The 27,064-nt window shown below is 42.2% G+C and overlaps 4 protein-coding genes and 1 non-coding gene across 7 annotated transcripts in view; 2 read left to right on the top strand and 3 right to left on the bottom strand.

The window, feature by feature from the left end:
* LOC131267309 (phospholipid phosphatase 1-like) overlaps positions 1 to 7,907 on the bottom strand; it is a 47,694-nt gene extending 39,787 nt beyond the window's left edge. Inside the window, exon 1 of the mRNA XM_058270158.1 lies at positions 7,653 to 7,907. Coding sequence (XP_058126141.1) covers positions 7,653 to 7,692 — 40 coding nt within the window. The 5' untranslated portion in view covers positions 7,693 to 7,907. The remainder of the gene's footprint in view (positions 1 to 7,652) is intronic.
* The window catches only part of LOC131267304 (store-operated calcium entry regulator STIMATE-like), a 250,804-nt gene extending 227,269 nt beyond the window's left edge, over positions 1 to 23,535 (bottom strand). The window contains exons 1-6 of one of the 2 annotated variants that reach the window (XM_058270151.1): positions 22,528 to 23,535; positions 21,396 to 21,540; positions 21,100 to 21,221; positions 19,048 to 19,235; positions 18,861 to 18,977; positions 17,456 to 17,878 (exon numbers count right to left, since the gene is read on the bottom strand). In XM_058270151.1, coding sequence (XP_058126134.1) covers positions 17,492 to 17,878; positions 18,861 to 18,977; positions 19,048 to 19,235; positions 21,100 to 21,221; positions 21,396 to 21,540; positions 22,528 to 22,702 — 1,134 coding nt within the window. In that variant the 5' untranslated portion in view covers positions 22,703 to 23,535 and the 3' untranslated portion in view covers positions 17,456 to 17,491. Of the gene's footprint in view, positions 1 to 16,525; positions 17,879 to 18,860; positions 18,978 to 19,047; positions 19,236 to 21,099; positions 21,222 to 21,395; positions 21,541 to 22,527 lie in introns of those variants that run through there. The other variant, XM_058270150.1, reaches the window with a different exon arrangement.
* Positions 8,298 to 11,581, top strand: LOC131267308 (N(6)-adenine-specific methyltransferase METTL4). 2 transcript variants are annotated; one of them, XM_058270155.1, is made up of 5 exons: positions 8,298 to 8,523; positions 8,596 to 9,289; positions 9,355 to 9,866; positions 9,979 to 10,846; positions 11,507 to 11,581. In XM_058270155.1, the coding sequence occupies exons 1-3, from the start codon at positions 8,431 to 8,433 to the stop codon at positions 9,519 to 9,521; spliced, it is 954 nt and encodes a 317-aa protein (XP_058126138.1). In that variant the 5' UTR covers positions 8,298 to 8,430; the 3' UTR covers positions 9,522 to 9,866; positions 9,979 to 10,846; positions 11,507 to 11,581. The 2 variants fall into 2 exon arrangements, with proteins under 2 accessions (XP_058126138.1, XP_058126137.1); XM_058270154.1 differs by having other exon boundaries at positions 9,967 to 10,846.
* On the bottom strand, positions 9,429 to 10,836 carry LOC131267307 (UDP-glucose 4-epimerase-like). The gene is made up of 3 exons (XM_058270153.1): positions 9,984 to 10,836; positions 9,727 to 9,919; positions 9,429 to 9,641 (listed from the first exon to the last, which is right to left on the bottom strand). The coding sequence occupies exons 1-3, from the start codon at positions 10,791 to 10,793 to the stop codon at positions 9,568 to 9,570; spliced, it is 1,077 nt and encodes a 358-aa protein (XP_058126136.1). The 5' UTR covers positions 10,794 to 10,836; the 3' UTR covers positions 9,429 to 9,567.
* Positions 19,418 to 19,489, top strand: Trnaq-cug (transfer RNA glutamine (anticodon CUG)). The gene has a single exon. It is a non-coding gene; the product is annotated as a tRNA-Gln (tRNA).
* Positions 23,536 to 27,064: the final 3,529 nt, after the last annotated feature.

Raw genomic sequence — 27,064 nt, 5'->3', positions numbered from 1 at the left:
TTTTCAAATCCATTTCTTTTTGGGCCAGGGGTCTACGATGGGCTACCTGAAAAAACCTTTGACCTGCGATTATCACTGGGCGTGAAGTTGTTTGTGAAAGTGAAAAAGGATCAATCATTCCATAGGGCAGGGATAAAAGGAATGCCCAAGTTCGTTTCTTTTGGTTTCTATTTTTTATGTTTAGTTATTATTCCACTGCAATTGTTACATGTAATGATTCATTGCGTTTCCAAGCGAATGTTGGATGGAAAAATATATCTTTGGCTGTGCTATGATTTTACCACACCTTCCATCATCGCTGTCGACTGTGACGATGATAGGAAGATGGGAACCGTAGAAAGACCGATGTCATTACATCTTTCCTTCTAGAGATCTGAAGATGTTTTCCCATTTTTTTCCCATTGCAAGCCGGATCATTCGAAGGCTGATGGAGAGATCGGCAAATAGCAAGAGCAGGCTAAAAGGTTGAACGAAGCAGTTCAAACACCAGCCAGAAAAAAAAGGTCTAATCTGTGCTTGTTGGAGGTTGATTTACGCATCCCAACTTAAATCCATTCGAGATAATAACAACTTTGTTCAGTTCCGCTGATCGGTTGGTGATTTTAGGAAATGGTGGAAAGGGATTGGCTTAAAGCCGATGGACACATTTCGGCATACGAAGGTTTCGGGGAGGAGAATTAAAACAGACAGAAAAAAGCCTTAAAAGAAAAGGCAGGGATTGAATCAAACCAAACGAACGTTGGATCGATTCCCTGCGCACCAATTGTGCAGGGATAATAAAATCCATTCCTATAATCATCACCAGCACAGAATAAACATCATACACATTTTTCACACATTCCTGCCCGTGGCGATCGATGCATTTAACGTTGCTTTGTCTTCCAGCTCTAGTATGCATGCCGAGGATAATAAAAATTGAAAGAAATTCATGCCATGGACATAAACATAGCCCTTGTTTGGAAGTACAGCTAAAACTATCATCAACGCGATCAAACACAATGCACGAGGGAATTGGATATGGATAAATATAATATTTACGATAGCTGCATTATTGTGTAGTGTTTTTTGTCACAAATAATCGTTGTTGGATGTATAAATATCAAAGGTTACTTCAGTCGGTTTTCTATGACACAATAGATTGATGAAACTAAGTATCGCAATAGTGTATAAATAATTTTAAATTAAAACACTTTTACCAATTAACAAAACTGTCAAACAAAATAACTAACAATGGAATCAAACTAAAGCTATTTTTGTTACCAAACAGTTCACATCCAAATGCTCAACACGTCAGAAAAAAGAGACTAATTAATGAAATGACATTTTTTTCTCACTATAATTTTGACACAGCTGGTGACACAAACACAATACACTAATCAACAAATGTCCATTTAATTGCTGTAAAGGCATTAAAAGGGGCAAAATAGCATGAAATGAACTGCAACTGTATCTGCCAAGTTCCGAAACAATTGTCGACACCTTAAAGGCGTGCAATTGCAATCGGTGCAATTGCTTGGAAAACAGTATATCGGAACGTTCGTACCTTGACATCATCGTCACAAAGTCTGTCGGCAGCTATTTAACGTTCGATCCTACGCAGCCGTTGAACCGAATGACAAAAACTGACGCTACATTCTTCACGTTGTCCTTTCGGCGAACAGTTTGCCGCCCTGGCTGAAGGCGATGTGCCGCGAGTCATGAGCCGGAAGAGAACCATGGCTTATGAGTCTCTCGACATGCGTAAAATCGCCAGTGCTATTAAGACGTCCAGTTGAACAGCTGTTTTAAGATACAACCAGCTCGTAAAACGACGTGCAATTAGTCGTGCAAGTGCGTGACACTCGTTGTGCAAGTCGAGTACCAGCGATGCAAGGTGTGGCTATGACATTTCAGAATGTTGTAGGTAGTAAACCAATGATAACTTTTACCGTTTAACAATTAACGTTTCATTTATATTTTTTCAAACTGACAATGGTTGTTCAATTCAGATTTCTTTCTATGATTACCCTCAAGTTTGCAGAAATGATGATACTGAAGTTACGTACAGTGTTATAATACTAAGGGTTGAAGCATTTGCAAGAAAGTAAGAAAAATATAATAAACAAAAAATATATAAAATAAACAGTATAAAATACGACAGTACAATGAACAGTATAAAATTAGCTAAAGTAATAATAATAACATTCAATTTTTAAGTAATAGTAGCAAGAAGTTATCTTATTTGATACTCAGTTTTATTTGATTTGAAGTGTAACTCATTTTTCAAAGTTTCGAACCATAATTTTAGATTAAAGCTTTTGAATGAGTTTGTTTTAGATTTTTCGAAATTTGGAAATTGTGGAATAAAAATTTGAGAATGTATATATAATTCAAATCATCAGAGGGTTTTGAGAAACACCGAACATAATGCAATACGGGTAATTGCTTCAATATCAATAAATCGTTTCTCATCTAAACCATTAGAGTGTTTCAAACCTGAATTCTACAAATTAAATTAAACTTCAGACTTAAAAAAAATAAATTTAGGATTTCAATAACACAAAAGTTTGAACAAATAAGTTTCATTCCGATCCATTGAAAAGAAGACTAAAAAAAGATAAAATCTTCGAAAAACTACCTAACGTAATTGCCGGTTAATATCTGATTCAAACCATTCTAACTCCAGCTTCCGCAAACAAAAGAAAAATAAAATTTAAAAAAATACATAATCCGCACATTCCAGGCCGCGGAACAAATCCCTCAAAGCAATAAAATTCTCTCAATTTTCCCCGAACTTGTCGTGTATTCATCAACGGGAGCAATAAATTTACAACACAAAACAGAGCTGAACAAACAAATAAAACATAACCAAAAACATCACACTGTCGGGAAGTGGTTTGGGCTCAAAAGCAGCCCAAGGGAAAGGGGTGTAGGGGAGGGATAAAAATAAAACTCTTCCCATTACATTGAAGCGTGTACAGCCGTCTGGTTCAGACATGCCGCCACCGATGAGAGGGACTAGCCCAACGCCCTCTGGAAAGGTCTCCTTCTCGCTCCGGAAAAAGAAATAATCCACGGCCCGACGGTTCGCGATGCTTATCGGGAACGGTTCGGAACGCCTCGAGTAGCATTGAAATGATCCTCATCGGACACGGGACTTGCGGATAGCCAAGGGGCCTCTCGACTCGCTAAACAAATTACTATCGACACACACACAGGCGTACATATATGCATTGTGGCCCAGATGAACCCAGGACAATCCGGGATTCGAGCTCCTGGAGCGATCTTTAGTTCAGAGTTGGCTCGTCGCCACGAATCGCCCAATTAAACGCTAACGCCGTAATGGAATAATAAGGGTTCGGGCGAGTGTCTTGACTTCTAACCTTTAGGTATGCTCTGTTTTCTTCGCCGCGCGTAGTTCACAGTCTCGTCTTCATTTAACGCTCACCCCCTACCTCCATTGTTGCAAGAGCCTTTCTGGTGCCTCCGGGAGAACTCTCGTCCGACCGGTGGGCCCATGGTGACCATGTCATTTTTCAAGTGATTAAAATAAACTCACCCATCCCGTTGCTACATGATGACCGTTCTGGCCAACCGTTGCCGCAAGTGCTCCCAACTCCTGGTTACTACTTCGTATGTTGTTAGATCGCTTGCAGAGTCTCTCTAAGATCATCTTCAGACGCAGAAGCATCTCCCCCCTATCGCTAGCATGTCGGTTGTGGCAGTCACAATCAGCGGAAGAGATCGTTTCGGAACCGGCGAGTGTTGCAAGAAAAACAACCTAATTGCCCCAAGGAAACATGCTACCGCAGCTGCGACGATGATGCTGCGCTATCGATCGCGGTGAAGTAGTTGTTAATTTTAATTCAATTAATCTTCACTCGAGCCCAGACTCTCGCAAAGACTAGTATAAATAGTCTGCCGAGCGATAAGTATAGTGAACTCCAGCTATTGGGGAGGAAACCCTCGTTAGGCAGCAAGAAGCAAAGCCTGATGTCAACGAGCCAAGGTTGTTACGAAACACTTGGTTCACTCGATGGTGCGTTATTGGTTTCCTAAACAAGAGAAAACAAACAAACGCACTCTATCGTTAATCGATGCCGACGGTGCGGTGGTTCGCTCGGTTTGAGAGCGGAACTGGGTCTGTGCGTGGCTGTTGCAACCTAGTTTGCAACCCACAACCGCAACGAAGAACGGATTAGAATGTAAAGAGCCGGTAAGTCTCTAGGTCAAATTTGAAGCACTGAACGTTTAACTAGCATTAAATGGAATTAATCCATTTATTGAATCCTCTGTTCTGTGACATTTTGGCATTGACATTCACATTTAAAAGATAGGTACAAAAAAAAACAAGGAATACCAATAGATAAAAATGATCAAGACAACGAAGGCATAGGTTTATGTCTTGTTAGCTGAAAGTATTATTAACGCTGATGCAGGTGCGGAAGTAAATGTACAAAACTTGGTAGCTACAGTTTTTTTTTGGTAAAAGCTTTCCCTGATATCCTCCGATAGAAAATTACACTCTTGCCTGACTTTAATTCACGCCAAATTAAAGCAGCTAACAAGATAGGAAACTGGATAAATAATGGATTCGACTACGAAATCAATAACTATTAAAAATGAATAAACAACGATCAAATAGAACCGTACATACGAAGAAATGAAAAAATGATAAATCTTAATCTTAAATGAAAATATTGGAATTGAGCAAAAAGCAGTTCTATTTGACTTCTAATATTTTATCGGTAAAGCCACTCCAAGGTTTGCCGATGCCAATCTTTTTAATTTTTAAACTAAAAAAAACTTGTACGGATCAAGATACATGAATCCTTGGTTTAAATTAATAAATATTTTGAGTGGTTATTTTATTTACTGTTTATTTTTTTATTCATTTTATCCTATCGCAGTATAATTTATTTATTATTTAATTAAAAAGAACATAAATATTAATCTTGAGCCGAAGTATTTGTTACGCACACATTTCACTTTAAACCAAACTTGGCGTTTTCACGTGTCTAGACGTTTTTAGAAAACGTATGTAGTGCTGCATAGATATGTTTCTACAATTTGACTCCCTGCGAGATTTACCCTTTAAAGCGACCGTTTGCTTTCAAAAAATATCAATACCCTTACACAGCCCCCACACTCAAAAGTTAGCAGAACTTACTCATAATAATTGATACTAAACTGCCCGTTTAAGGGAAGAACTATTCATTCCACCCCTTTAATGCTGACTATACTGGTACTTTACTGGATCAAGACGCAACCAAAGGCGGTTGCGGTAGCAGCAAGTACCAAAGCCCAACGATTGGGCCGACCCAGACCTAGCGACGGCTATCGGGTTTCAGCTTCGTCGTTGGAAACGGTATCCGAAGTTATTAAATTAATCAACGGCAGCCACTGACGCGAAGTATGCCACCATTCCGGACCGATCGTGGGTATCGACGAACAACAACTCTTCCTCTCGATCGAGACCACGACAAAAGAAGCAAAGCCAAACGCCGGTTTTCCTGCCTTCGGGAAGGGTTGTGAGAACATAATTATTGCTCTTAAAAGCAACACTCGAGAAGTAAATGGATTAGATAATTAAATTGTACTCATGGAACCACGGGTGGGGGTTTGAAGGGTAAAAAAACGGTTGCACCAGATACGATTAAAACCCCCAGCCATTCTTAGTCGTCTTGACCGTTCCTTGTGTTCATCTTACTGATAAAAACTGAAGAGGAATCCCTGATCAGATGCGTATGGGCAAGAGGGGGCGCTTGAAACCAGACACCCTGATGGCCAGACGTTATTGGATCAAAAACCCATTACTGATTGCTCAGATAAATGCAAACTGCCACTGGCGAGATCTTGCCTCTTCCCCTCTCAATGTAGCGCACACCCCACCTTGCCAAAGGCAATGGGCGCGCCCACAAGTGTTACCATGCTCTTGATGCAGTGATTGAATGGATGCATTAAAGCTGCGGGTCATTGATCGGCTCGCCAGCAAGAAATCATTAGGTTTCTGCCCCGGTGGCTATCTAATTTCCCGCGCACATTTTTGTATGTATGCCTTTAAGGAAAATGATACCCATTTTCTGTTCGAATCGAACGTGCGTCTTTCGGTAAGCAGCGGGAGGTACGCTAGACAATGGTTGCTGCTTGGAGGATATTGAAGCAAACGGTGGAATTTGGGTGAGCCGTCCAAGACGACGCTTGTGGATCGGTTTTCGATAACTATCTAAAGCGCACAATTATGATGCTAATAGGCAATGATAATAAACGGACCCGAAATGTTTCTCGGTCTACCAACACCCATCGATATATGCCGATCGATCCTGGATAAGAGAGCATAATTTATATCTGTGTGATGCCAATAAACCACGATTGTTATGAGGGAACGTGTGACTGCTGTGGAAAGTGTCACACGTAACACAAAGTAACGATTTACGACTAGCCAGCATGTATTCCATTTATTTAAATAGGGAAATATCTAACGCAGCATGAATAACATCTAGCAGATGTGAAATGAATAAATACAAATTAGGAAAACAGTTCAAAATTCGAAAGATAAGCTATAAAACTGGTTGGTATGCAAATTAAAATAACAAAATTATCAAACAATCATAATATTATTAAATGACCATCTGCTTTGATGATTTTTAGTTTATTACAGTAGCATCAAATACCAATTTGAGGTGACGGCAAAGTCGAAACGGTTTTATGAATTTCTTATTTTTAATTTATGCACCGTCATTTTAATAGCTGCATATTTGTAGTTTGCACGTTACTTATCAAGACACTTTCAAAACTGATGGACAAATGTACATAAAAAAACTCGCTTTGCATGCGCTAAAGCAATGAATGATGTGATCGTATCGTGCACAATAGATTCGGTTCATTTATTTTCAAGTTCAATGCAATAGCCAGTGCTCGAGTATGACGCATACTTGGCATGGTTTGCATGGATCTTTAATGATAAAAAACATACCACCTGTTGAGTGGAGTCTGGATTGTTCGCTGGATTTGTGGGCCCGGATTTTGCTGTTTATTTTATGTTCATCCAACACGCTATCCTACATGAATACTGCATATGTCGATACAGCTAAACCAGAAAACTTGCAAAGTTTTTTAAATATAGCTTTATGAAAAGGGAAAAGTCGAATGATCGAGTGATGCAAAACATCTCGTTGAAGCACGATTATTCAAAATATATTTTTATCGATAAAATGTTTGTGAGAAATAATATGGTAAGAACCTTTAAAGGAAAATAACAGAAAGATTTGAGTTTAACAGATCAATGCAAAAAAATATCATAAACCGGTGGAGGAATAAATCACAATATGGCCAAAAAGAAAACACAAATAGACCTGCAGCAATCCACACATACCATACAATGGAGAGCTGTTTCAGGAAGTAGGTTTTTTTTTCCTCTGTTCTAATTATAATTTACGAATTCAATTGACTTCAATTGAATAGACGCCGGAGCTGCTGTAAGACATGCCGACCTTCTCAATGATTGGTGAAAACGGCAAGTACAGAAGATAAGAAAGTGTTGTAGTGTTTATCTTCTAATGCTTATCAAATGAAGTGATGATGTCACACTGTTCTGCAAGTCATCTCCGTAGATCTTAATTTCGAAAGAATTAAAGCTTTAAGCATTACGCTCGGGATCACTTTGGTCTTACCAGCATACATTGCCTTGCGGTAGGTAATCAGCTGTTGCATTTCAAAACTGCATTCAAACCGAGTCTCGTTGCAATCGTTGATGCACCGGGGGCTAAACAGGACACTCAAGCTGATGAAACACTTGCACTTTACGAACACGAGTTTCTAGTGTCACTAATCACGCAAAATACACAAGCACAAGGGATCCGATAGACCGGTCAAATTGATAAATGGACACTTTATTCTTTTTGCGTAATCCGCGCGTGCAAATTCCGAAAAAAGCATCGGCCGATCGTTTGACATTACAAGGCTATCAAGGTAAATACAATGCATTATTGAAGATGAAATATGCCCAAGGTCGGTAAATATTTTCTGTTTTTGTGTAGATGTTTTATGTTTGTAATTGCTTTCAGTATGGTTTTATACAGCAGGATAATTTTGCAACTGTTTGAAAACATCATTTTATCAGCATAAAACAGAAAAGAACCTAAAATAATTCCACAATCATCCCCTTTCGTAACCTTTGAAACTTTTTAGTGCCCCAAGTCACCCTACATTCAAACCCTTTGACGTTTCCGTACGTCAAATTTTTGAAATCAGAAAAAAATCAGCAATATTTGAGTGTTTGCCGTATAAACAAGTACAATTTTAGTTTGAACAATGGAAAGCGTTGCTGTGATAAGTGAGAATGCATTTCTGTTAAACCATGCGCAAAGTATAGTTCAACTTTATAGAACCAATTTCTGTGATAAAAGTGTACGCTCAGCATGTTTGAACAATGTTCTGTTCGATATTACCATGCCATACGATCACAGGGAAGTGGCGGAAGTACTCGCAAAGAAATCCAAGAGAATAAAAACTGTAGGCATTCTTGATGAAGTCACCGAGAAGGTTTGTTGCTTGCACCACCTGTTAATACCAGAATGTTATCGTATATAAATTGAATACCTCTTTTCCTAACAGATTTTGCACAACCATGCATTCGTGCTCTCTAAACTGCAAACGATGGAACCTCCAAAAGAAGGACCCAACTCGAAGGCGCTTGAATTTGTTGAAAATTTTAACTCGTCGACCAACTACGACAGTGTACGTTGTTTCCGTGGTCAAAATGCTACCAACAATACCATCCTGACGGAGATGGACGGTGAAACTTACCTTATACCGCCGGGCGTAAAGTTTATTAACTCTTCCATCGACCGGTTTGCTGAGTACATAATGGAGGACGAAAAGTTTGACCTGATATTGCTAGATCCGCCTTGGTGGAATAAATACATTCGACGGGTAAAAGCTGCAAATGCAAAGATTGGTTACCGGATGCTCACAAACGAGGATATCCAAGCAATACCACTGGAACGGCATTTGCATGCCGATACGTTCGTGGCTGTTTGGTGTACTAACGCACCGACACATATTGATGCTGTAAAGAAAAACTTCTTCCCCAAATGGGGCCTAGAGCTGGTCGCAACGTGGTACTGGATAAAGATCACCGCAGGGGGACAGCCGGTGTGTAAATTCAATGAACCCGGCAAGAAACAACCGTACGAACGAATTTTCATAGGCCTACCTGCTGGTTCTCCGTTGGCGAAATCTATTCCCAGCGAATGTTTTCTTTACAGTGTTCCCAGTGCGATACACTCCCACAAACCACCCATTTACGGTAACCGTAGTTAGGACAAATTTAATTATTGTCGTTTATTACTCAAAATGTGTCTTTCATTACAGATTTATTCACCAAAAAATTCCTACCGAAAGCATCATCTTGCTTGGAGTTATTCGCTCGAAGCCTCTACACTGGTTGCACCTCGTACGGAATGGAAGTGTTAAAATTGCAAAACAAACGTCTTTACGAACTGGCCATGGAGGAGAAAAATGTGCTTGGTTGCATATAAAATAATAAATAGAACAAATTGTGAATGTGCGGACTCATTCCAACTTCTAGTGGTGGCCGTTCGCTTGTTCCGTTTTGTAGCCGCTGGGGTTCATCGTTTGCCATCGCCAAAAATCTTCACCTACAAATTGAAGCAGAGTCAAAGTATTACGGAGTGATTTCCACGGACTGTTAATGTGCATCACATGCAGTTAAAGTGTACTTACACATCTCTTCGACGCTGTGTACTGCTTTCCATCCAAGTTCGGTTTCGGCGAGGGTGGCGTTTGCGAACATGGACGAGATATCACCTGCACGGCGGGCTTCAACAACGTAAGGAATTTTTACTTTGTTCACCCGCTCGAAGGTTTGTATAAGCTCCAATACCGATATGCCTTTTCCGGTGCCAAGGTTGTACATCTATAAATAGCAAGGAAGCTTGATTAAATGTAATACCTTATCACCAGGTTTTCTACCAGCATACTTTCAGACCGAGGTGCTCCTTGTCTAGTTTATTCAAAGCGGCCACGTGTCCACTGGCCAGATCCATCACGTGCACGTAGTCCCGCACTCCCGTTCCGTCCGGTGTGTCGTAATCGTTACCGAAGATGGTCAGCACATCCTTCTTTCCGATCGCTACCTGGCTGATGTACGGCATCAGGTTGGTGAACTGCTTCGTCGGATCTTCCCCGATACGGCCCGACTTGTGTGCCCCGACCGGGTTGAAGTAGCGCAGGGCAATAATGTTCCACTTCGGGTCGGCTCGCACCGCATCCTTCAGCATTTCCTCGATGAAGTACTTCGTGCGCCCGTACACGTTGGTAACGTTTCCGGTCGGGTTCTCCTCGGTGATCGGTAATCGCTCCGGCTCGCCGTACACCGTGCACGAGCTCGAGAAGACCATCCGGTAAATGCCCAGACTGTCCATCACCTCCAGCAGGTTGATCATGCCGATCATATTGTTCTTGTAGTACAGCAGCGGGTTGGTCATCGATTCGCCGACCGCTTTCAGTGCAGCAAAATGGATCACCGAGTCAATGTGGTGCGCAGCGAAGATTCGCTCGAGGGCGTCCTTGTCGAGCAGATCGCACCGATAGAAATGGACCTTCTTACCGGTGATCTGCTCAACTCGCTGGAGAGCGACGGATTCATTTTTGGCCGAGTTGACCGAGTTGGTGAAGTTGTCCAGAGCAACCACACTGTAGCCGGCCTCGAGCAGCGATACGACCGTATGCGAACCGATATATCCGGCACCGCCCGTCACCAGGACGGTTCCTTTGTGCTCACCCGTCATGTCGATAATGGTGGAACTGGAAAAAAGAAACGAAAATGGACGCAAAAAGGTATGTGAAACCATTATGTTATTCATACTTCAAATGTAAAATCATTCTTATGAAATCAAATGTAAAATCTGCCTGCACTTTAGAGCAAATATCTTTTTATTGAGATGCGGCATCGATTTGAAATTTTCAGTGAAAATACTTGAGGGTATTTTCCAAAATCCTGTGTAATTTTTATAATTTTAAAAATTCATTAAGTATATTAATTTGAGGTTCCAAAAAATTTCACCCTTCACATATACAACCATCTACCTGTGTAGTTCATACATGTTGCATAGAAGTTTGAATTTTCCGTATTTTAGTACTGATATCTTTGGTCGTAGATACTCAACTACTGGAATTTTTTTGGAGAGTTACATAAATATTGTAAAAATTAATAAACTTTCAGTCGTTTCATGCTGTCGTAGTGTTCTGTTGCACTTCAACTGGGAACAGAGCTTTGTCCGTTACTTTATTCTTTTTTTGTCGGAAATGCTGCTCCTAGTATTTCTTCTATGTGTCTGTTCGGTTTTATCCACTCTAAGGATTGAGTTTTTTCATAACTCTCACATTCCCTTAGCTATTATTGTACCTCGAATCACACACATAGTCGAATAGAAGCGGTAATTTTGGATGAACAGGTGAAGGTAAAACAATTTGGTTTTTTTTAAAACGATTACAATAGCAGGATGAAGTTTATAACAATCGGCTGGTTTAGCGCTAGCCTGTCTAGGCCGGCCACGTTATTTCTAGCACACCCACAGTGTCTTGAATAAAATAATTGAATTAATTATTTAATAAATATATTCTAATGATGCAGCGGCTATTAATATATTCAACTATGTGGTGGAATTGAAAAGTGTTGAATTATATTCGAAACATGAGCTTTCGCGAGTGAAAAATCTCTAAGGGAAAAACACATGCACGGTCCATGTGATCACCTGACGTAATTTCGTTGAACTTTTCTTGCGAGCTTACGGTAATCTGCCTAGGTACTAATCACCGCAGCAAACAAATACGTGATCGAGAACATGTTCGTCAGCGAACAGAAATGAACGGCAAAATCAAACAGGTTTCTGTCGCCGTTAGATCAAGAAGATGCGTTGGAATTCCGCTCCATTCCGCTCCGAAGAAAGGCCAGCGAACCTGATTGTCAATGAACTTGTGTAATGAAAAATGTTTATTGTTTACTCGCCCACCATTGGAGATTTAACGATAGCATATGCACTTCAGAAGGCAATGTTTGTCATCCTTAGCCGTACAATACATGCTTGCCTAAATTCTAAGCCGTAAAGAAATACACAGGCCGTAAAGAAATGTAGGTTCTCACAGAGAGCGAGTAAAATATTAAACAAACTTGTCCGTCCACAGTGAATGCTTGTTGCGTAAGAACGTCTTGTCTTTGCGCAACACATCCAACGGAATCGAATTAATATCGACCGATGGACCGATTAACAAACAATTCGACATTGAACTTGAACATGGTTTGTTTGTATCATTCTTCCACGCTTGAAGCAAAAATTCCAGTAGATCCAGTAGCCAAGGATATGGTTGTGTTTCTTTATGGCACCAAAATCGAAGGTCACTGGTCGCATCAAAGTCAAGGTCTCACCATCAATCACTCGTTGTTAGATATTACAAGTACGTGATGCCTAATTACCCGCTCGGTAGCGAGCAATCACATTAATGGTTGTCTTTGTTCCATCATGAAATGTCGCACGTTTCGAACATCTAGCGTTCCGTGGCATGCCAGCAAGCAGGTTGCCTGTTCGGCCGTTCGTTTCCGGATGAACCTGTTTTTGCGAATCCCGCGACGCCAATCGTCGTCGGAAAGTGTGTAGCCCTCAAATGCAAATGACGCCAACAAGGTGGCGCAGCAGCACGCAATGGAAAAGGGGCACAAACCACTGGGAAAGCACTTATGTGTGTGGCATTTGGAATTTTGGGTCAGCGCGGTGTTTGTGGACGCACACGCAATTTGTTTTAGTTTCTTTTTTTTTACGTAAGTTTTATCTTTTACCACACAGCCAACCGACCGGTTTCGAGCGACAAGATTATTTGTTGGTGGTAAAAGGTTAGAAACGGCTGCGGAAAACATCATTTTTCAATTCCGCGATATGTCGGCGGCATGCTTTATCTTCGCTTGTGGCATTCCGATTGTAGTCATTATTGTTTTTTTTTGTTCTTCTAGGGGTTTGTAAAGTGTACAGCTAAACTTTACGTTCGCTGCCGCACAGGTTCGGACTTTCCCAAGGTCAACCATTAAATCTGGTTCATCTTCAGCTCGTGCTCCCAATAATGCCACGCTGTCAAGCCGACGGAACATGAATGCCCACAAGAAACACGCTGGAAAGCACATTCACACTCGCGTTTTGGTGCATTGAATTGATTTGCACATATGGCGCCCAGGCAACATGAAGAAGATGTCCGTAATTTATGACGGCACGTTTTACTAGAGGAAAGGAGATTTACAAAACAAAATCCCTTCCAAAGAACAGGTTGTTACGACTAGTTTTCTACGCGCCATGCAAGAACCGTTATCGGACCTCATTTCTTCACGCTTTGTGGAGGGGATGTTCTCCATCTCAGAACGGTATTGTTTCCAGTTTCCACGCTGCCTTCACTACACGGGTTCGATATACGAAAATCTTTGGCGTGTTTTCTCGGCTGTTCTTACAGACTGACGGCAGATGTGGATGGCGTGTCGGAACACAAACATATTTAACAGCCTATGCTGTAGGAGCGAGCAAATGTTTATCATCACGTGTTATCAGTCGAAGGGTTGTTCAATTTGGCTAAACAGCAATCGAACAATTTTGTTGTTCCATTTGTCTTTTCGAACATCTTTCACGTAGCCATACCCGCCCCATTGACACACGGTCAAGATCACTGTTGCAGTCACGTCTTCTTCTTTTCTAGACCCCACACTCTCTTATACACACCCGTCGGAAAGCAGCACACAGAACCACACCGGGGCGGCACGGCAAAGACACAACCGACGTGGCCGTTGACTGAGCGTCGAATGAAGAAGCTACAACAGGTTTTTGCTTCCCGAGCTGCCAGCACCAGCCATCATCACCCTACCCAAACCGTGGTTGAGGGAAGTTCTCATTGGCGCCGGAAGCCGTGGTGGTGCGCGGGACCGGCTCGGCGCGGGTTCTTTTTCCAATGTGCGCCGACGTGCTTGCTTGCGCTATCGCACAAATCTCCCCGGTTCTGCTCTGTACCGGTCTCTCGCTCGCACATCGTTTACGGCGGCTTTACCGCTAGGTATTCAGGCAAAACCAACTACCCTGCTACATGCTGCGACGGATCACGCGACGGATCGGGAGAATCGCGTCCGTGTGTGCGTCCCAAGATCATCTATCGTGTACGGTGGAATCTTGTGTGATTCATTGCACGAATCATGGGCTGACAAATTCCCTTCCAGTGAACTTAGGCAGACTGTGGTGACGGCAAACCTGGAGCGATGCAATTTATTTTAATCGCTCACCTTGAATGAGTTCAAACCATCAAACAATCATTTCGAGTAATCAACTGCTATGTTAGAAAAATTGCCCAATCAAAAGGTTTAAAATGCTTAATTTATGAGATTGTTGTTTGTAAGCAAAAGTGGAACTATTATGAAGCTATGAAATTAATATTTGTTTTTAATATTTGTTCAACTTTTCCAAATTTTACTGTTTTATCTGTTGCCGTAAAGCTAGGCTAATTTTTGAAATTCATTGTATCAATTTTAAATAAATTAATTCATTCATAACCTCACAACAAAAAAGATAATCGGTTAGAAAAAAAAAATTACCAAATGAATACATATTTCGACAACATTACAAAATACCGGAAACAGGATTTTTAAGGAAATTAAAGGTGAAAACTATAAACTAATACTTCGACAACTAAGCCACAGTAAGTTACGATCGTTACGCAAAAATAAAAGAATGTACTACACGTATGAAAATTGTTTCGATGAATAAACAGGTCTAGTTAGTTGACTTTTGATCCGCCAACTTCTCTGCCATCATCTGAAAGATCATAACTTTCAACTCCCTTCAGCTATTCCCTTCTAATGGCATAGAACTTTATCATAGCCATGAGGAAGTTGTTTGGCAGTTAGCTAGTTTGAAGTCACAATTAGTCACAGAAACTCGAAACTTATAAACCATCTAGTGAGGTAGATACCCTTGTTGTAACATGTTATATACATATGTTCCAAGCGCATTCGTAACAGAAAAATAAATAGCATAATAAAAGCGAATTCCTTCCGCTCTGAAAAATCCCTTACCTTCTACTTTGTTTTCTTTTCAATATTTTTCCCTTTCATACGAGAGCAATCTTAAAACGCGACGAGAAGTCGCGTAAAAGATGATGGAAAAAAGCAAGATGATACTGGGTAAAATTAATGGAAGAATAAAATACAAGTTCACCAAACGCATAATGACATTCCCAGTAGGAAAGGCATTTGCTCGAACAAACGACGCACACATCTGTTTATGTCTTTTGCCTGTCCCTCGCATATTCCAGATGAATCTCTTGCTGTTTTGAGACCAACCGGTCAACATATAAGATGTGCAAGGGAAGCAACTTTCCGTCTTTAATTGGAGTTGTATGTAAAACGAAAAACAACATCAATAAAATTCACCGTTCCATTGTAATGATAAACTCACTAAAGAGAGACTGTCTAATGATTTCAAATAAATACAATTGAACAGATTAACTTGAGTTTGTTTGTATGTAAAATACTTACTTCAACTCTATCGGCACAACCGTCACATTATTCATGTTGATAGACACATCATCTCTACCGATTTGTATCGACAGTTTGTCAATTTCATGAGCACCGTTTGAGCCACTGAACCACTTACTATCGTATTCTTGTTCAAAACGAGCAACACTCCCTACCATTGTGCCAAGCTGCTCAGAGTAAGTTTCACCACGGGAACACCACGTCGGGCACGTCCTTACAGGCCAAACTGCACCGATAAAATGATCGAGAGGTTCGTTGCGATCGTGGCATGGTGGCCAAAAAAGTAAGCCTCTTGGAAATGCTTTCACCTTTCACTTATGCGAAACGTTCTTATCCCTTCTTTGTGGTTTGTTGTGTGTTCTGTTTTTTTTTATCTACCATGGGCGAACGAATCTGGCAACGACCTAACTGTCCCCATTCCAGTTCGACCATGGTGTGGAAAACAGGTTCGGGGTTGGTTCTTAAAACATCCAAGAAGGGAATATTTTCGGACTTTCCAATCGTGTTTTCGCACATTTACTTTTTTTCCATATAAAATTTCGCTAGCTTCCTTTATTTTTGGCGAGCATAAACTGCCGTTCTTTAATAACATTCTTTTATGCTCCTCTGCTCAACATCATCTTTTTTTTGTTTGTGTATACATATATTACGTAGCCTACATTTGCGCCCCCTTTCCAATTCCGATTCGTCTTAAACAGTACTTGGTGTGTTGGATGTATAATTATATATAAAATAGAACAATAGTAACGGACGAGTTGTCGGTAGCAGGAAGCGGTAAAAACAACCTATCAGCCGCCACCACCTAATATAATCGCACTCTTAAGCTTAAACTTAATGCCTAAGACCGGTCTAAGACTTCCACCCTCTCAGCCAAGGTTTTCTTTCGCACGGTTTTTGTTAAGATACGGCTGTGTTTCATTTCGTCGTTGTATAGTTAGCAGGATTTTCACCTGTACATTAGAAAATTCTGCCCGCCATTGACGTAGCTTCTTTGCCTATGCTTCTTACTTTTTTTGTCCCGTTAAAATGGCCTGCCTCTAACAAGTAACTTTTCTCACGTTATTAACCTCTATCAGCTGGTTTTGATTCATCCCTAATACGCTAAATAGCATCACATTCAAATCAAGAAAAAATGTATATTCACCTGCAGTAACAAGCAACTCTGCTTCTTATTTATCCGTCAGGTGCATGAAGTGTCTTTTATAAATGTTTTAATCGGAGGTTTAGCTGTTTCTTCCTTCTTCCAGGTTTTTTGGCCTGTGCAACCTTAAGCCGACCCATAATTTTTGTTTCACTGACTTCGATTAGCCATTATAGATTAGTCGTCAGATTCCTCCTCCACCCAAAACAAACACTCATCCTATTGCGGTTTAATTTTCGTTGATTTGCAGGCATTAGAGCGGGACTTTACCGCAGGCACCTTTATTGGGGTTGCACGGACTCACACCTAACATGTTTCAGAGGTTTGTATCACAATTTTACGTACGTGTATATGTGGCTATAAGCATCTCAATGGAATATCCCTTGTGGTATTGTATGTTGAGCCGGTAGTCCGGCAATCTACATCCATCGCTTTCCTAACTTCTCTTCTAGTAACCCCAACATCTACTTGAACAACTGAAGCGAAGGGCACACACTCTTCCCTTGGCCTATCTATTATCCTCTTGATGTACCATATCTCTCTCTCTTCTTTGGCAAGTCATACAGGACAGGACTATTCGTTGCCAAGGTTCAATCGAGTGGGAGCAGTCATAGGAATGGATCCCTGGAAACCGGGCCGTGTCTCTTCCGGGCTCGATATGCAGCAGACTGATGATGTGCACGGATTGGTGATGTGAGGTTAAGAGTGCTGTGTTTTTGTCCATGTACGATTGGTGCGTCTCTCTTCCATACGTTTCTACAGAAAGTGCTTGCTCCGTGTACACAAGTCTAGATGTTAATGACACTGGTGCGTTGTTGAACTGTCGTCCGGCTCGTGGCTGGTGATGTTCTCGACGACGAGCTCAGTATGATTGCCGTGTCCATGTCGATGGAAGTGAGTAGTGAGGAGGAACCCCCACTGGCACCACCACCGGTACCGCCGGTGTGCATCGCGGTCGTCGCCGACAGCGACGAAGATGCATCCGCTATCGTCGGATGGTGGTGGTGGTGCTGCAGGTGATAGTGACGTCCCATTACCGACCGGTGGGTCCCCCCACCGTTACCACCGTTACCGTTGCCGGGCGCACTGAAGCTTAAAATTTCTTCATCGCCTGACAAAAGAGTATCAGATTCTGAGTCATTTGGTTTGGATTTTTGTATCATTTTGTATTTTACCTGCAAAAGAGTATGATGGTTCATGTGAGAGCTCGGTTACTCGGTTTCGCAGAGATGGAAAGGGGGGTGGATAGGGTGGAATGAGTTCAATGGGAGAGCGTACCCAAACGCACGAGGGCAATGAATGGAAGGATGGACACAGGAGTTGGATGGTGGTGGCAATTGGTGATTGTACGGAGATTCAAACGAACAAGCACATCCTGCTACTGGCCGAGAATAGAAAACTACTAAACTCACATATTCGTCTAGCTTCGTCTTAAAAGTGGATACCTTGGGTTGCAAATACTACTAGAGTTGCTTTAAATCCTCCCCTTCAGACTATATCCTTGGACTTTCTTCCATTACACAGTTTTCTCACTCATTCTTCTGGTTGGTGGGAAACAATAAATTCATGTTGTGAAAAGATCAAATTCGTTCGTTACAATCGATTGTTGAGCAAACAAAAGGCACTTACGTACTAATAATTAAGGCACTACCAATTCTTAGCTGGACCGACATGGAGCTTGGTTATATGGGTTTCTTGTTGAGTTCAACCCATGGTAATTATATTATATGAAAAAAGAATCAGGTCAAATCATAGATTGTTCAATAAGGAATCCCTAGGAGAAAATTGGGAAAAAATATAAATGTCCACAAAGGTCAAGGCCGAGGAACCTGGTGGTATTTTTTAGAAAGAAGTCGACTTTAGAAAGTATAATCAAAATAGTAAAAAAAAACATTCATTTCTCTATCACCTCTTCAATCTTATGCTTACAAAAGGCGGGGAATACTAAGCACCACGAGCGTGTGTGTGTCCTAAAATTACTTACTTCCTAGCTGCCTGGGAGAGTTGCCAAAGGTAAAAGATAGAACAAGCAACAACAAAACAAAAAAAAAATACTTCGTCACAATCCTTGCTATTCTACTTGCACGTAATCAACGCACGTCAAGAGATGGCTTGGCTTTACAGTTCGTTAGTTTTTTGCTGAAAATGGCCCCTTACTTTTTGCAGCAAACTATGCTCCCGACCGTGAACATGGTGTGAGCTGCTCGCCACGGTGGCACGCTTTTTGCGCGTATGTCTCATAAGGAAGTTATCCGTCACCCAGAAGATAAGTATCTGCGAAAGCAAGGAAGAAAACGGGATCATTTAGCAAATGACAATTTCAGTGAAGAAGCCCGCCACTTACATTGACAAAGAATGGAATTACTAGCATCACCACGGCCAGCTCTATCCGGGGATCCTTGAAGGGGGACAGGACAAAGTTTTTCACGTTGTCCCACACGTCGAACTGGATGATTAGGGTTGTTATAAGCTTAACGACCACCATCAGGCACACGTAGATGCATGTTTGATAGAACCACGATTTCGGAGCGCCTGCAAATATGACAAAAATCACCAAAAAAATTTATCAGTTACGAAAATAACGAGTAATTCCACCAATAAGTTTCCTTAATAGTATCATCAAACATGGCAGGTAGTTTGGAGAATGGACTAACCAAATTTGTTATATGGTCCACTCGTTTCTTGTTTTGTAAATTTCGCCCCTTTCGCAACGTGGTTCCATGGTGTAATGGTTAGCACTTTGGACTCTGAATCCAACGATCCGAGTTCAAGTCTCGGTGGAACCTCATGATCTTTTCTTTTTTCAAAGATTTGAACCAATCCAAAAGTTGACTCTGGCTCAGCGCTAAGTAGTGCTTCTTCTCTCAGCTCAACGATTCTTTGTATCTAGTGAAACCATAAATAATTAAATTCTACTTTCATTAGATTCCTGATCCGTGAAGCTATTTCTTAAAGAAAATAATAACAAAAATAGATAATATTGAATATTAAGCTAGCTTAGATATATAAATCATCTTTTCGGCAGTATTTTAAAAAAATAGATTAATCCATTACAACAGCTACTAGCATATTTTAACTCGACATATAATGCTTCTAGTAAATCGTACCAATATCAACATAATTTAAAATACATTTTCATTAAAACCTCATTAAAATTCAATCTCTTTGATATCATCCTTTGCATATACATACATGCATGCATTCTGAGAGTATTTAATATTCATCCATTTTTTTGCTCTAGAACTTTAAGCATACTGTAGCACTCATTCAACAGAAATATTTTATAAAAAAAAATGTGGAGATCAATATCTACGATATTGTACATGTTATTTAAACAATCCCCTTTCGAGTGCCGCCCGCCCGTGAGCGCAATGCAAATAAAGCCCGCGTCATTGGCACCATCCGACGGTAATCGCATTATCGTGTGGACTTTCCTTATCTTCCGCCAGAACTAGCGATATAGATAAGCTGCCAAAGAATGTCCTCGGCGATAATGGTCGTTAACAGATGCAATTGAAGCTAAGTGGATGAAGAAGTATGTCGAAAATGAAAAAAAACAATACCATACAAAATTACCCAAGAGTTTTCTGCACGTATTCAACGTATCATTCTGGCGTCGTTTCCCACACACCGCCATGATACAACATTATCAAAGCGGTGTACCGGAAATCGATAAAAGATCAGCAGTGATCGACGTCATCGATTGTAAGGGTCGGAGAAACCACCGTCGAGCCTTTACGACCACTGGTCACTAGCTTCCTTGGCGTTGGCAAAATGAGGTGCGTTTTGGTAGGGTAACGTAATCAAATTGAACATGCACCAGCGGGCTCCTCGGTAGGCCAACCGGCGTAAATGTATCTATTACACAGTCGCCACCCGCGGCCATCTTTTTCCGCCCCCCCTAGCCATCATTCATGTTTGCTTTCGAAGCCACACGGCCCCACTTTCTATTTCGTAATCACAATTGCAAACAAGGATGGCAAATCTGGCCCGTAGACGCCCCGCTTACTGACTGCTTTGGGGCATATTCGGCCCAGCCGCTATTGCCTTCGGCGTTGCATCGAGCAGTAAGTTATTCGCCGACCACCCATCGATGGAGCAGTCTGATCAACAAGCATATGGCAACCGTTGGCTTTCTGTAGGCTTCAGTCCAATCCATGCACTTCACAAGATGGTGCGTCTCGCTTATGGGCATTCGTTGATAAACCTGTCTTATGTGCTATGCCTTCCTTTTAATTCAGTTGTATACTCATCATCGAAATCTTTAAAGGTTTCGTTCTTAGAAAACTGAGGAATAACGTTAAAATGATGTTATATCACATTTAATTTCATCTTGCTTACTATAAGCGGATTAAGTTGAAGCCGAAGCATTTCACCTCTCCTTTCGTTTACTTACCATATTCACCAAAGTTGATGGCATCCCATTTTTTCTTTCGCGCCAAATACTGGCAGGTTTTGATGCCGATGTAAATAATAAACAGACCAATCGTTGAGTCTAGGAGGAAGTTGATGATATACCTGGTTCGCGGTTTTATCGAGGAAGAAAAAAAACACATTATTAACACATCTGCGGACAAACGCCAAGCATTATGGATGTTAGCGGGCGGCAAGCATTGTCTGGCGCAAAGGCGGATGGAACGTCGCCTGGTTGCGACCGGGACGCCGGACAGTCCTGCTCTTACGACTACCTACCAGGTACAGGGGTCCCCTTGGAAGAGTGGGGCCAGGTAAACGTTCGCCATGTGGATCACGAGGGCGCCGATGCCCTGCTTGGACGTGTCATACCACCAGGTTTCCCACGAGCGCCGATTGTACTGCGGTTCGCAGAACCGTTTAGCTGAAAGTGAAAGATAGAAGCGCACTATAGTTAATAAAGGGAAGCAAAGCGCCGGGTACCGCACGGTTAATTGCAGCGTTTAGGTGGCGGGTAAGGGCGCCAAAATGCATCACTTTCATTTGTTCATTTGTCTGACAGAAGAAAGTACCTGCTGGCCATTTGGTGCAGTATTCAGTCATTATTTATTTACCCTACTTCGGACTGTGTATGTTTTTCCACCCCATAAAGTTAGATGGCAACAAATTAGACAATGTCTTTTATTCAAACGCCAAACTCAATGATGAATCTATACCTAAAATGTTGAATGTAGAATCATGAAACATTTAGGAATCTTTTTCTAAAATTCGTTCTGAATCAAAGTTTCCCAGTGACTCTTGCCTCAATTCTATAAACTATCAATCCTCTTTAAACCTTACTTTCAAAACAGCACGTTTTTTTCAATTCTGCTTCAGAAGCTTGAATCAAAATACTCCGATGGAAGTTCTATGCACATCATTTCTCACAACGACGAATGCTGGGTCGATTTAATAACTATGAGAAATTATCTAATCGGCCGTAGATTCATTGCTTTATCTGAGCTGTGTAACTGAAGGTTCAAGTTACTGTTTTCTTCTCACGCCAGTGGAGCGGAGATTCTTTCCAGCATATTCCAGCTACATCAATGTTTTCGTTCGAGGCTGCACAAGATCTTTTCAATGACATTCTCTTCGCTGACCATTTGTTTAACCTTCGCAACGAGATCAAACCGAGTGCAAACCTGTTCGCTTCGGTTTCGTGAAGATCAACAAATTGCCATGGTAACGTTTCAACAAACCATCGGCGCCAGCTCTGCTGCAGTCACAATCTTCCGAACACCCGGAAGAACGGCCAGCGGACTCCGTTTACTTTCGGCACCGCAATTACTACGCCATGAGGGTAATTTTGCAGCTAAGAAACAATCCAATTAGCAAACACGTAACACGGGGGTGCCGTCAGTCGGAAACTTACCGATAAGACAGGTGAAGGCGAGCGTGGCCAATATTCCCTGGAGAAACCAGCCGAACAAATCTGTCAACGCATCTTTGCTGCAGTGAAGCGTTTGCCATTCCGTGTTGCCTTCCCCGGCAACGAGGGATGTTCCTGGATCCGCCAGTCCTTCCAACACCACCGCGGAAGTATTCATTGATAACGCGAGTTGTTACGATGGGTGCAGGGAGGAGGATTGTGAAAACAGGAGCACACTACTTAGTTTGAACGATCCAGGGCTTCGTGGACGACGAGGTATGGCGAATGGTATTTAAAATGACTTTCTTGCGGGCTTCACTTTTAACGAGCTTCGATAGAAGAACAACCACACACCAACTACGCACTCAAAAATGATTATATCGCAGCTTCAATTCGTGTGATCATTTACAGACTGGGATGAAGCAGATACACCGTCAAACATGGAGGGATTGAAAGTAACACCTCACACTAGGAACCGGAACCCAGAGCAACCAAACGAGCAAGCAACAAACAAAAATCTGCTCCGATATGGCACGGGGCAACAAGGCACTTTTCTTTTGCTATCCCACTTGATCCGACACTTTCGCAGAAGAAACACATCCGACGTATGACATACGAAGAGCAAAACCCTGGACTGACGGCGTTCTGGATCCTGCAACCATTTGGAAATGGAATGGAATGTGTTCGCCACTTCGTTCTAGCAGCGAGGAAGCGTTTCGAAATTTTGATACACAACGTCAGCACACAGGACTACAGCACTATATCTAGAGCATGCAACGAGTTTCACTACGAAGCGAAGGGCGAGTTCGCATCTCGCGATTGAAGATGCACCACCGTGGCAGGAACAAAGAACATTTGCTCGCGAGGGACGTTTTCGGATGGGGCTTCTTTTTCAATGCCCAGAAAGCTGGCTCGCACAGGTTTGTGTCTGTTCAGTTCATTATTATGCTCTACGGTACGGTACTTTACGCTAAGCGATGCTTAAATTTACTATCCACGATTCCACTGCGCTAAATCGAGTCTCGTTTTTTGACGTCGAACCAAGGTTAATTCAACGAAGTAACATCATTTTCAGAACCAAGGTCCATGCAGGACAAAAAGGTCTAGCCAGTACCAAGATTACTAGAACTAGAGGTTGGTCGTAACAGCTTTTCATGTCTCTTTACCTTGTTGATACTTATGACCAAAATACTAGTGTTGTGCTTAATGAATCTTTTGGCGAGATTCATTCATATGAATCTTTTACCTAAGATTCATTCAGATGGATTCATGAATCTTTGCGGATTCGAATATTCAAAGCTTAATGAATTTTTCGAAACCTTAATGAATCTTCATGAATCTTTCATGGTTCTGTCATGAATCTCCCCGATTCTGTCATAGGCGTGGACAATGAGACCAAAAAAAAAAAAAAAAAAGGTGGTCCCTCAACCGACTTTTGGTTGGTGACTTTACACCATTTGGTGTGTCTTTGGGATTCATGAATCTCGCGGCGAAAGATTCATGAATCCCTTATAAGGCAGAGATTCATTCAGATTCATGAATCTGAATCCGATTTACACAACTCTACAAAATACCCTTATTACCGCAGGTCTACACGGCGCTGCGACTTTCCTGCGACCGGGGTTTCTGCGACCACGGAAGTGTCAAAGTAATCAAAAAATAGCCTAGGTCGGCCATCTCGTATGTCAAAAGTGTCGCAGAAACTCCCGGTCGCAGGATTGTCGCAGCGCCGTGTGGACCTGCGGTTACACGGGGTCCAAACTACAGCGCGACGTCCCGTCACAAAACGCGACGTCGCCTGACAGACGGCTGAACTCCATACAAAAAAAATTTCGCACAAATCGCGCTAGTGTAGAAACAGCGAAAAACACTTCTTCTTCTTTTTCTTCACTTCGTCGAGGATTTACTCCAGTACGGCTATTGAATCCAGCTTCCTGGGCCTTCTCAAGCTAGCCTGGAGACAAAGACCTCTATTGGTTAAGGACTGGCAACTAAAGGCCATATGTCCTGGTTTTCTGTGGTTTTCGATTTTCTGTAGGCGTCGCCTTTTGACTGCCACCATGCGGCCAGGAGCACTGCTAGCCAACCACGCTAGTGCGCAGTCCAAATGCGGCTGTTCACCCGCCGTAACGAAAGAAATATTTCCTTCCGTTTGTCAGATCGCACGAAACTCGTGATCCGCTTAATTACTCAAACAGCACGAGATGTGCATCGGCTGGAATTTCTCTGACTTGAGCTCCAGCTCGGCGACACCACGCGGTCGTGCCTAAGTTAACCTTACTTTTCCGCTAACCCTTTCAGGAACCACGTACACTGCTAACCATCCGCTCTGATGCGACGCCGAACTGGAACTGAGCGAAAAACACGACGTCCCGCTAGCTCTTGTCAAACTCGGGGTCCACACTACAGCGCAACGTCCCGTCCCGAAACGCGACGTCACCCGACAGGCGGCCGAACACCATACAAAAAAAATGTCACACAAATCGCGCTAGTGTAGAAACAGCGAAAAACGCGACGTCCCGCTAGCTCTTGTCAAATGTCAATTCGAAACGTAAACAAACCGACAGCTGGACAAAACGTAAACAAACCGAATCACAAACGCGAACAAAACGAGCAATATTCTTCACGAAACTCGGGGTCCACACTACAGCGCGACGTCGCCTGACAGGAGCTGAACTCCATATAAAAAAAACCTTGCGCGATGTCGCGAGAATCGCGCTACATTTTTTTTGCATGGAGTTCAGCGCCTGTCAGGCGACGTCGCGTTACGCGACGGTGCAGTCTGGAAAGCGTGAAACATCGGATTTTTCGTTGTACTACTTGTCTCTAGCCTTCACAAATGTAATTCAGTTATGAAACTCAGTTTTAATTGATATTTTTACCAAAGTTTTGTCGGGTGCCCAAACGTAAACAAACTGCACTCAACAAGTAGGAGATGACAGAGAAATATGTACCTCTTACGGTGGGGCAAAATATCGTCGATGTTTGTGTTAGGTGGTTTTCTCAGTGAATTTCAAATGTAGAAGCGCCAAACTCACTCAGGGTGCATAAAATACATAGCTAAACAAGTATCATGCATTGTTATGTTCAAATTGAACAAAATTTTTGGGCCGAGTTTGTGCCTTAATGTAATACATATTTCCACATACACCCCTACCTATGTCGCGCTTTGCTTGCGCGATTGTTCTACCGAAACTGGGCTACTTTTGAAACAGGACGTCGCGCTGCAGTGTGGACCCCGAGTTAGACGAGAGCTTTTTCTGTCATCTTTGCCCAGTATTTTTCTGCCAAAATTGGTTTTTGACATAAAAATACTGTCCGCTAGTCTAATAACGCAAAGTTCCACAAAATGTGTTTTGCATTTGATTGATCATTATCATGTTTGAATTTGGCGTATTTTTCAACCTAGAGTAACTCCACACTACAGCGCGACGTCCCGTTTCAAAAGTAGCCCAGTTTCGGCAAAACAATCGCGCAAGCAAAGCGCGACAGAGGTAGGGGAGTATGTGGAAATATGTATCACATTGGGGCGCAAACTCGGCTGAAATTTTTTGTTGAATTTTGAGGTAGTAATGCATGATATTTGTTTAGCTACGTATTTTATGGACCCTGAGTGAGTTTGGCGCTTCTACATTTGAAATTCACTGAGAAAACCACCTAACTCGGGGTCCAGACTACAGCGCGACATCCCGTCACGAAACGCGACGTCGCCTGACAGGCGGCCGAACTCCATACAAAAAAAGTGTCGCACAAATCGCGCTAGACGATTCTAGTGTAGAAACAGCGAAAAACGAGACGTCGCGCTAGCTCTTGTCAAATGTCAATTCGAAACGAGAACAAACCGATAGCTGGACAAAACGTAAACAAGCCGAAACACAAATGCGAACAAATCGAGCAATAATCGAGCGCCAAACTCACTCAGGGTGCATAAAATACGTAGCTACACAAGTATCATGCATTACTACCTCAAAATTCAACAAAAAAAATTTAGCCGAGTTTGCGCCCCAATGTGATACATATTTTCACATACTCCCCTACCTCTGTCACGCTTTGCTTGCGCGATTGTTCTGCCGAAACTGGGCTACTTTTGAAACGGGACGTCGCGCTGCAGTGTGGATCCCGAGTAACAAAAACATCGACGATATTTTGCCCCACCGTAGGAAGTATATATGTAAAGAGAGAGCGGAGAGCGGTGCCGCTGTGTGAAGGTGGGTGCCGCTGGGTGATAAGAATTGTGAATAAAAGCCCGGAAAGTGCGGGGCGACAGACAGTCGAAGTCAACCGCGTTGTTCTTCCAGTGTTCTCTGCTGATTCTCACATTTGGTGTCAGAAGTGGGATCGTGTTCGGCACTTAATCGGTTTTGGGAAAACGTTACATAGTGAAAACGGTAGGAGTGCGAACCACCCGGTGATACGAGAATCGGGAGAACCAACGAAAAGGAAAAGTGTTCGGTATTAAACCGGCTTTGGGTGAAGCATACCAGAGTGGAAACGGTAGGAGTGCGAACCATCTATTGAAATTAGAATCGGGCGGAACAAC

Source organism: Anopheles coustani, chromosome 2 (genome assembly GCF_943734705.1).
Source record: "Anopheles coustani chromosome 2, idAnoCousDA_361_x.2, whole genome shotgun sequence".
Lineage (NCBI taxonomy): Eukaryota > Metazoa > Arthropoda > Insecta > Diptera > Culicidae > Anopheles > Anopheles coustani.
Note: the sequence above shows the minus strand (reverse complement) of the source record. Positions and strands in the feature narration are given on the sequence as shown.

Coding starts and splice junctions, on each gene's coding strand:
- LOC131267308 (XM_058270155.1), top strand. CDS start 8,431: ATGCCATACGATCACAGGGAAGTGGCGGAAGTACTCGCAAAGAAATCC. Junction 8,524..8,595: donor TTGATGAAGTCACCGAGAAG/GTTTGTTGCTTG, acceptor TTTTCCTAACAG/ATTTTGCACAACCATGCATT. Junction 9,290..9,354: donor CCACAAACCACCCATTTACG/GTAACCGTAGTT, acceptor CTTTCATTACAG/ATTTATTCACCAAAAAATTC.
- LOC131267307 (XM_058270153.1), bottom strand. CDS start 10,793: ATGACGGGTGAGCACAAAGGAACCGTCCTGGTGACGGGCGGTGCCGGA. Junction 9,920..9,983: donor AGGAGCACCTCGGTCTGAAA/GTATGCTGGTAG, acceptor TGCTATTTATAG/ATGTACAACCTTGGCACCGG. Junction 9,642..9,726: donor ACACAGCGTCGAAGAGATGT/GTAAGTACACTT, acceptor TTCAATTTGTAG/GTGAAGATTTTTGGCGATGG.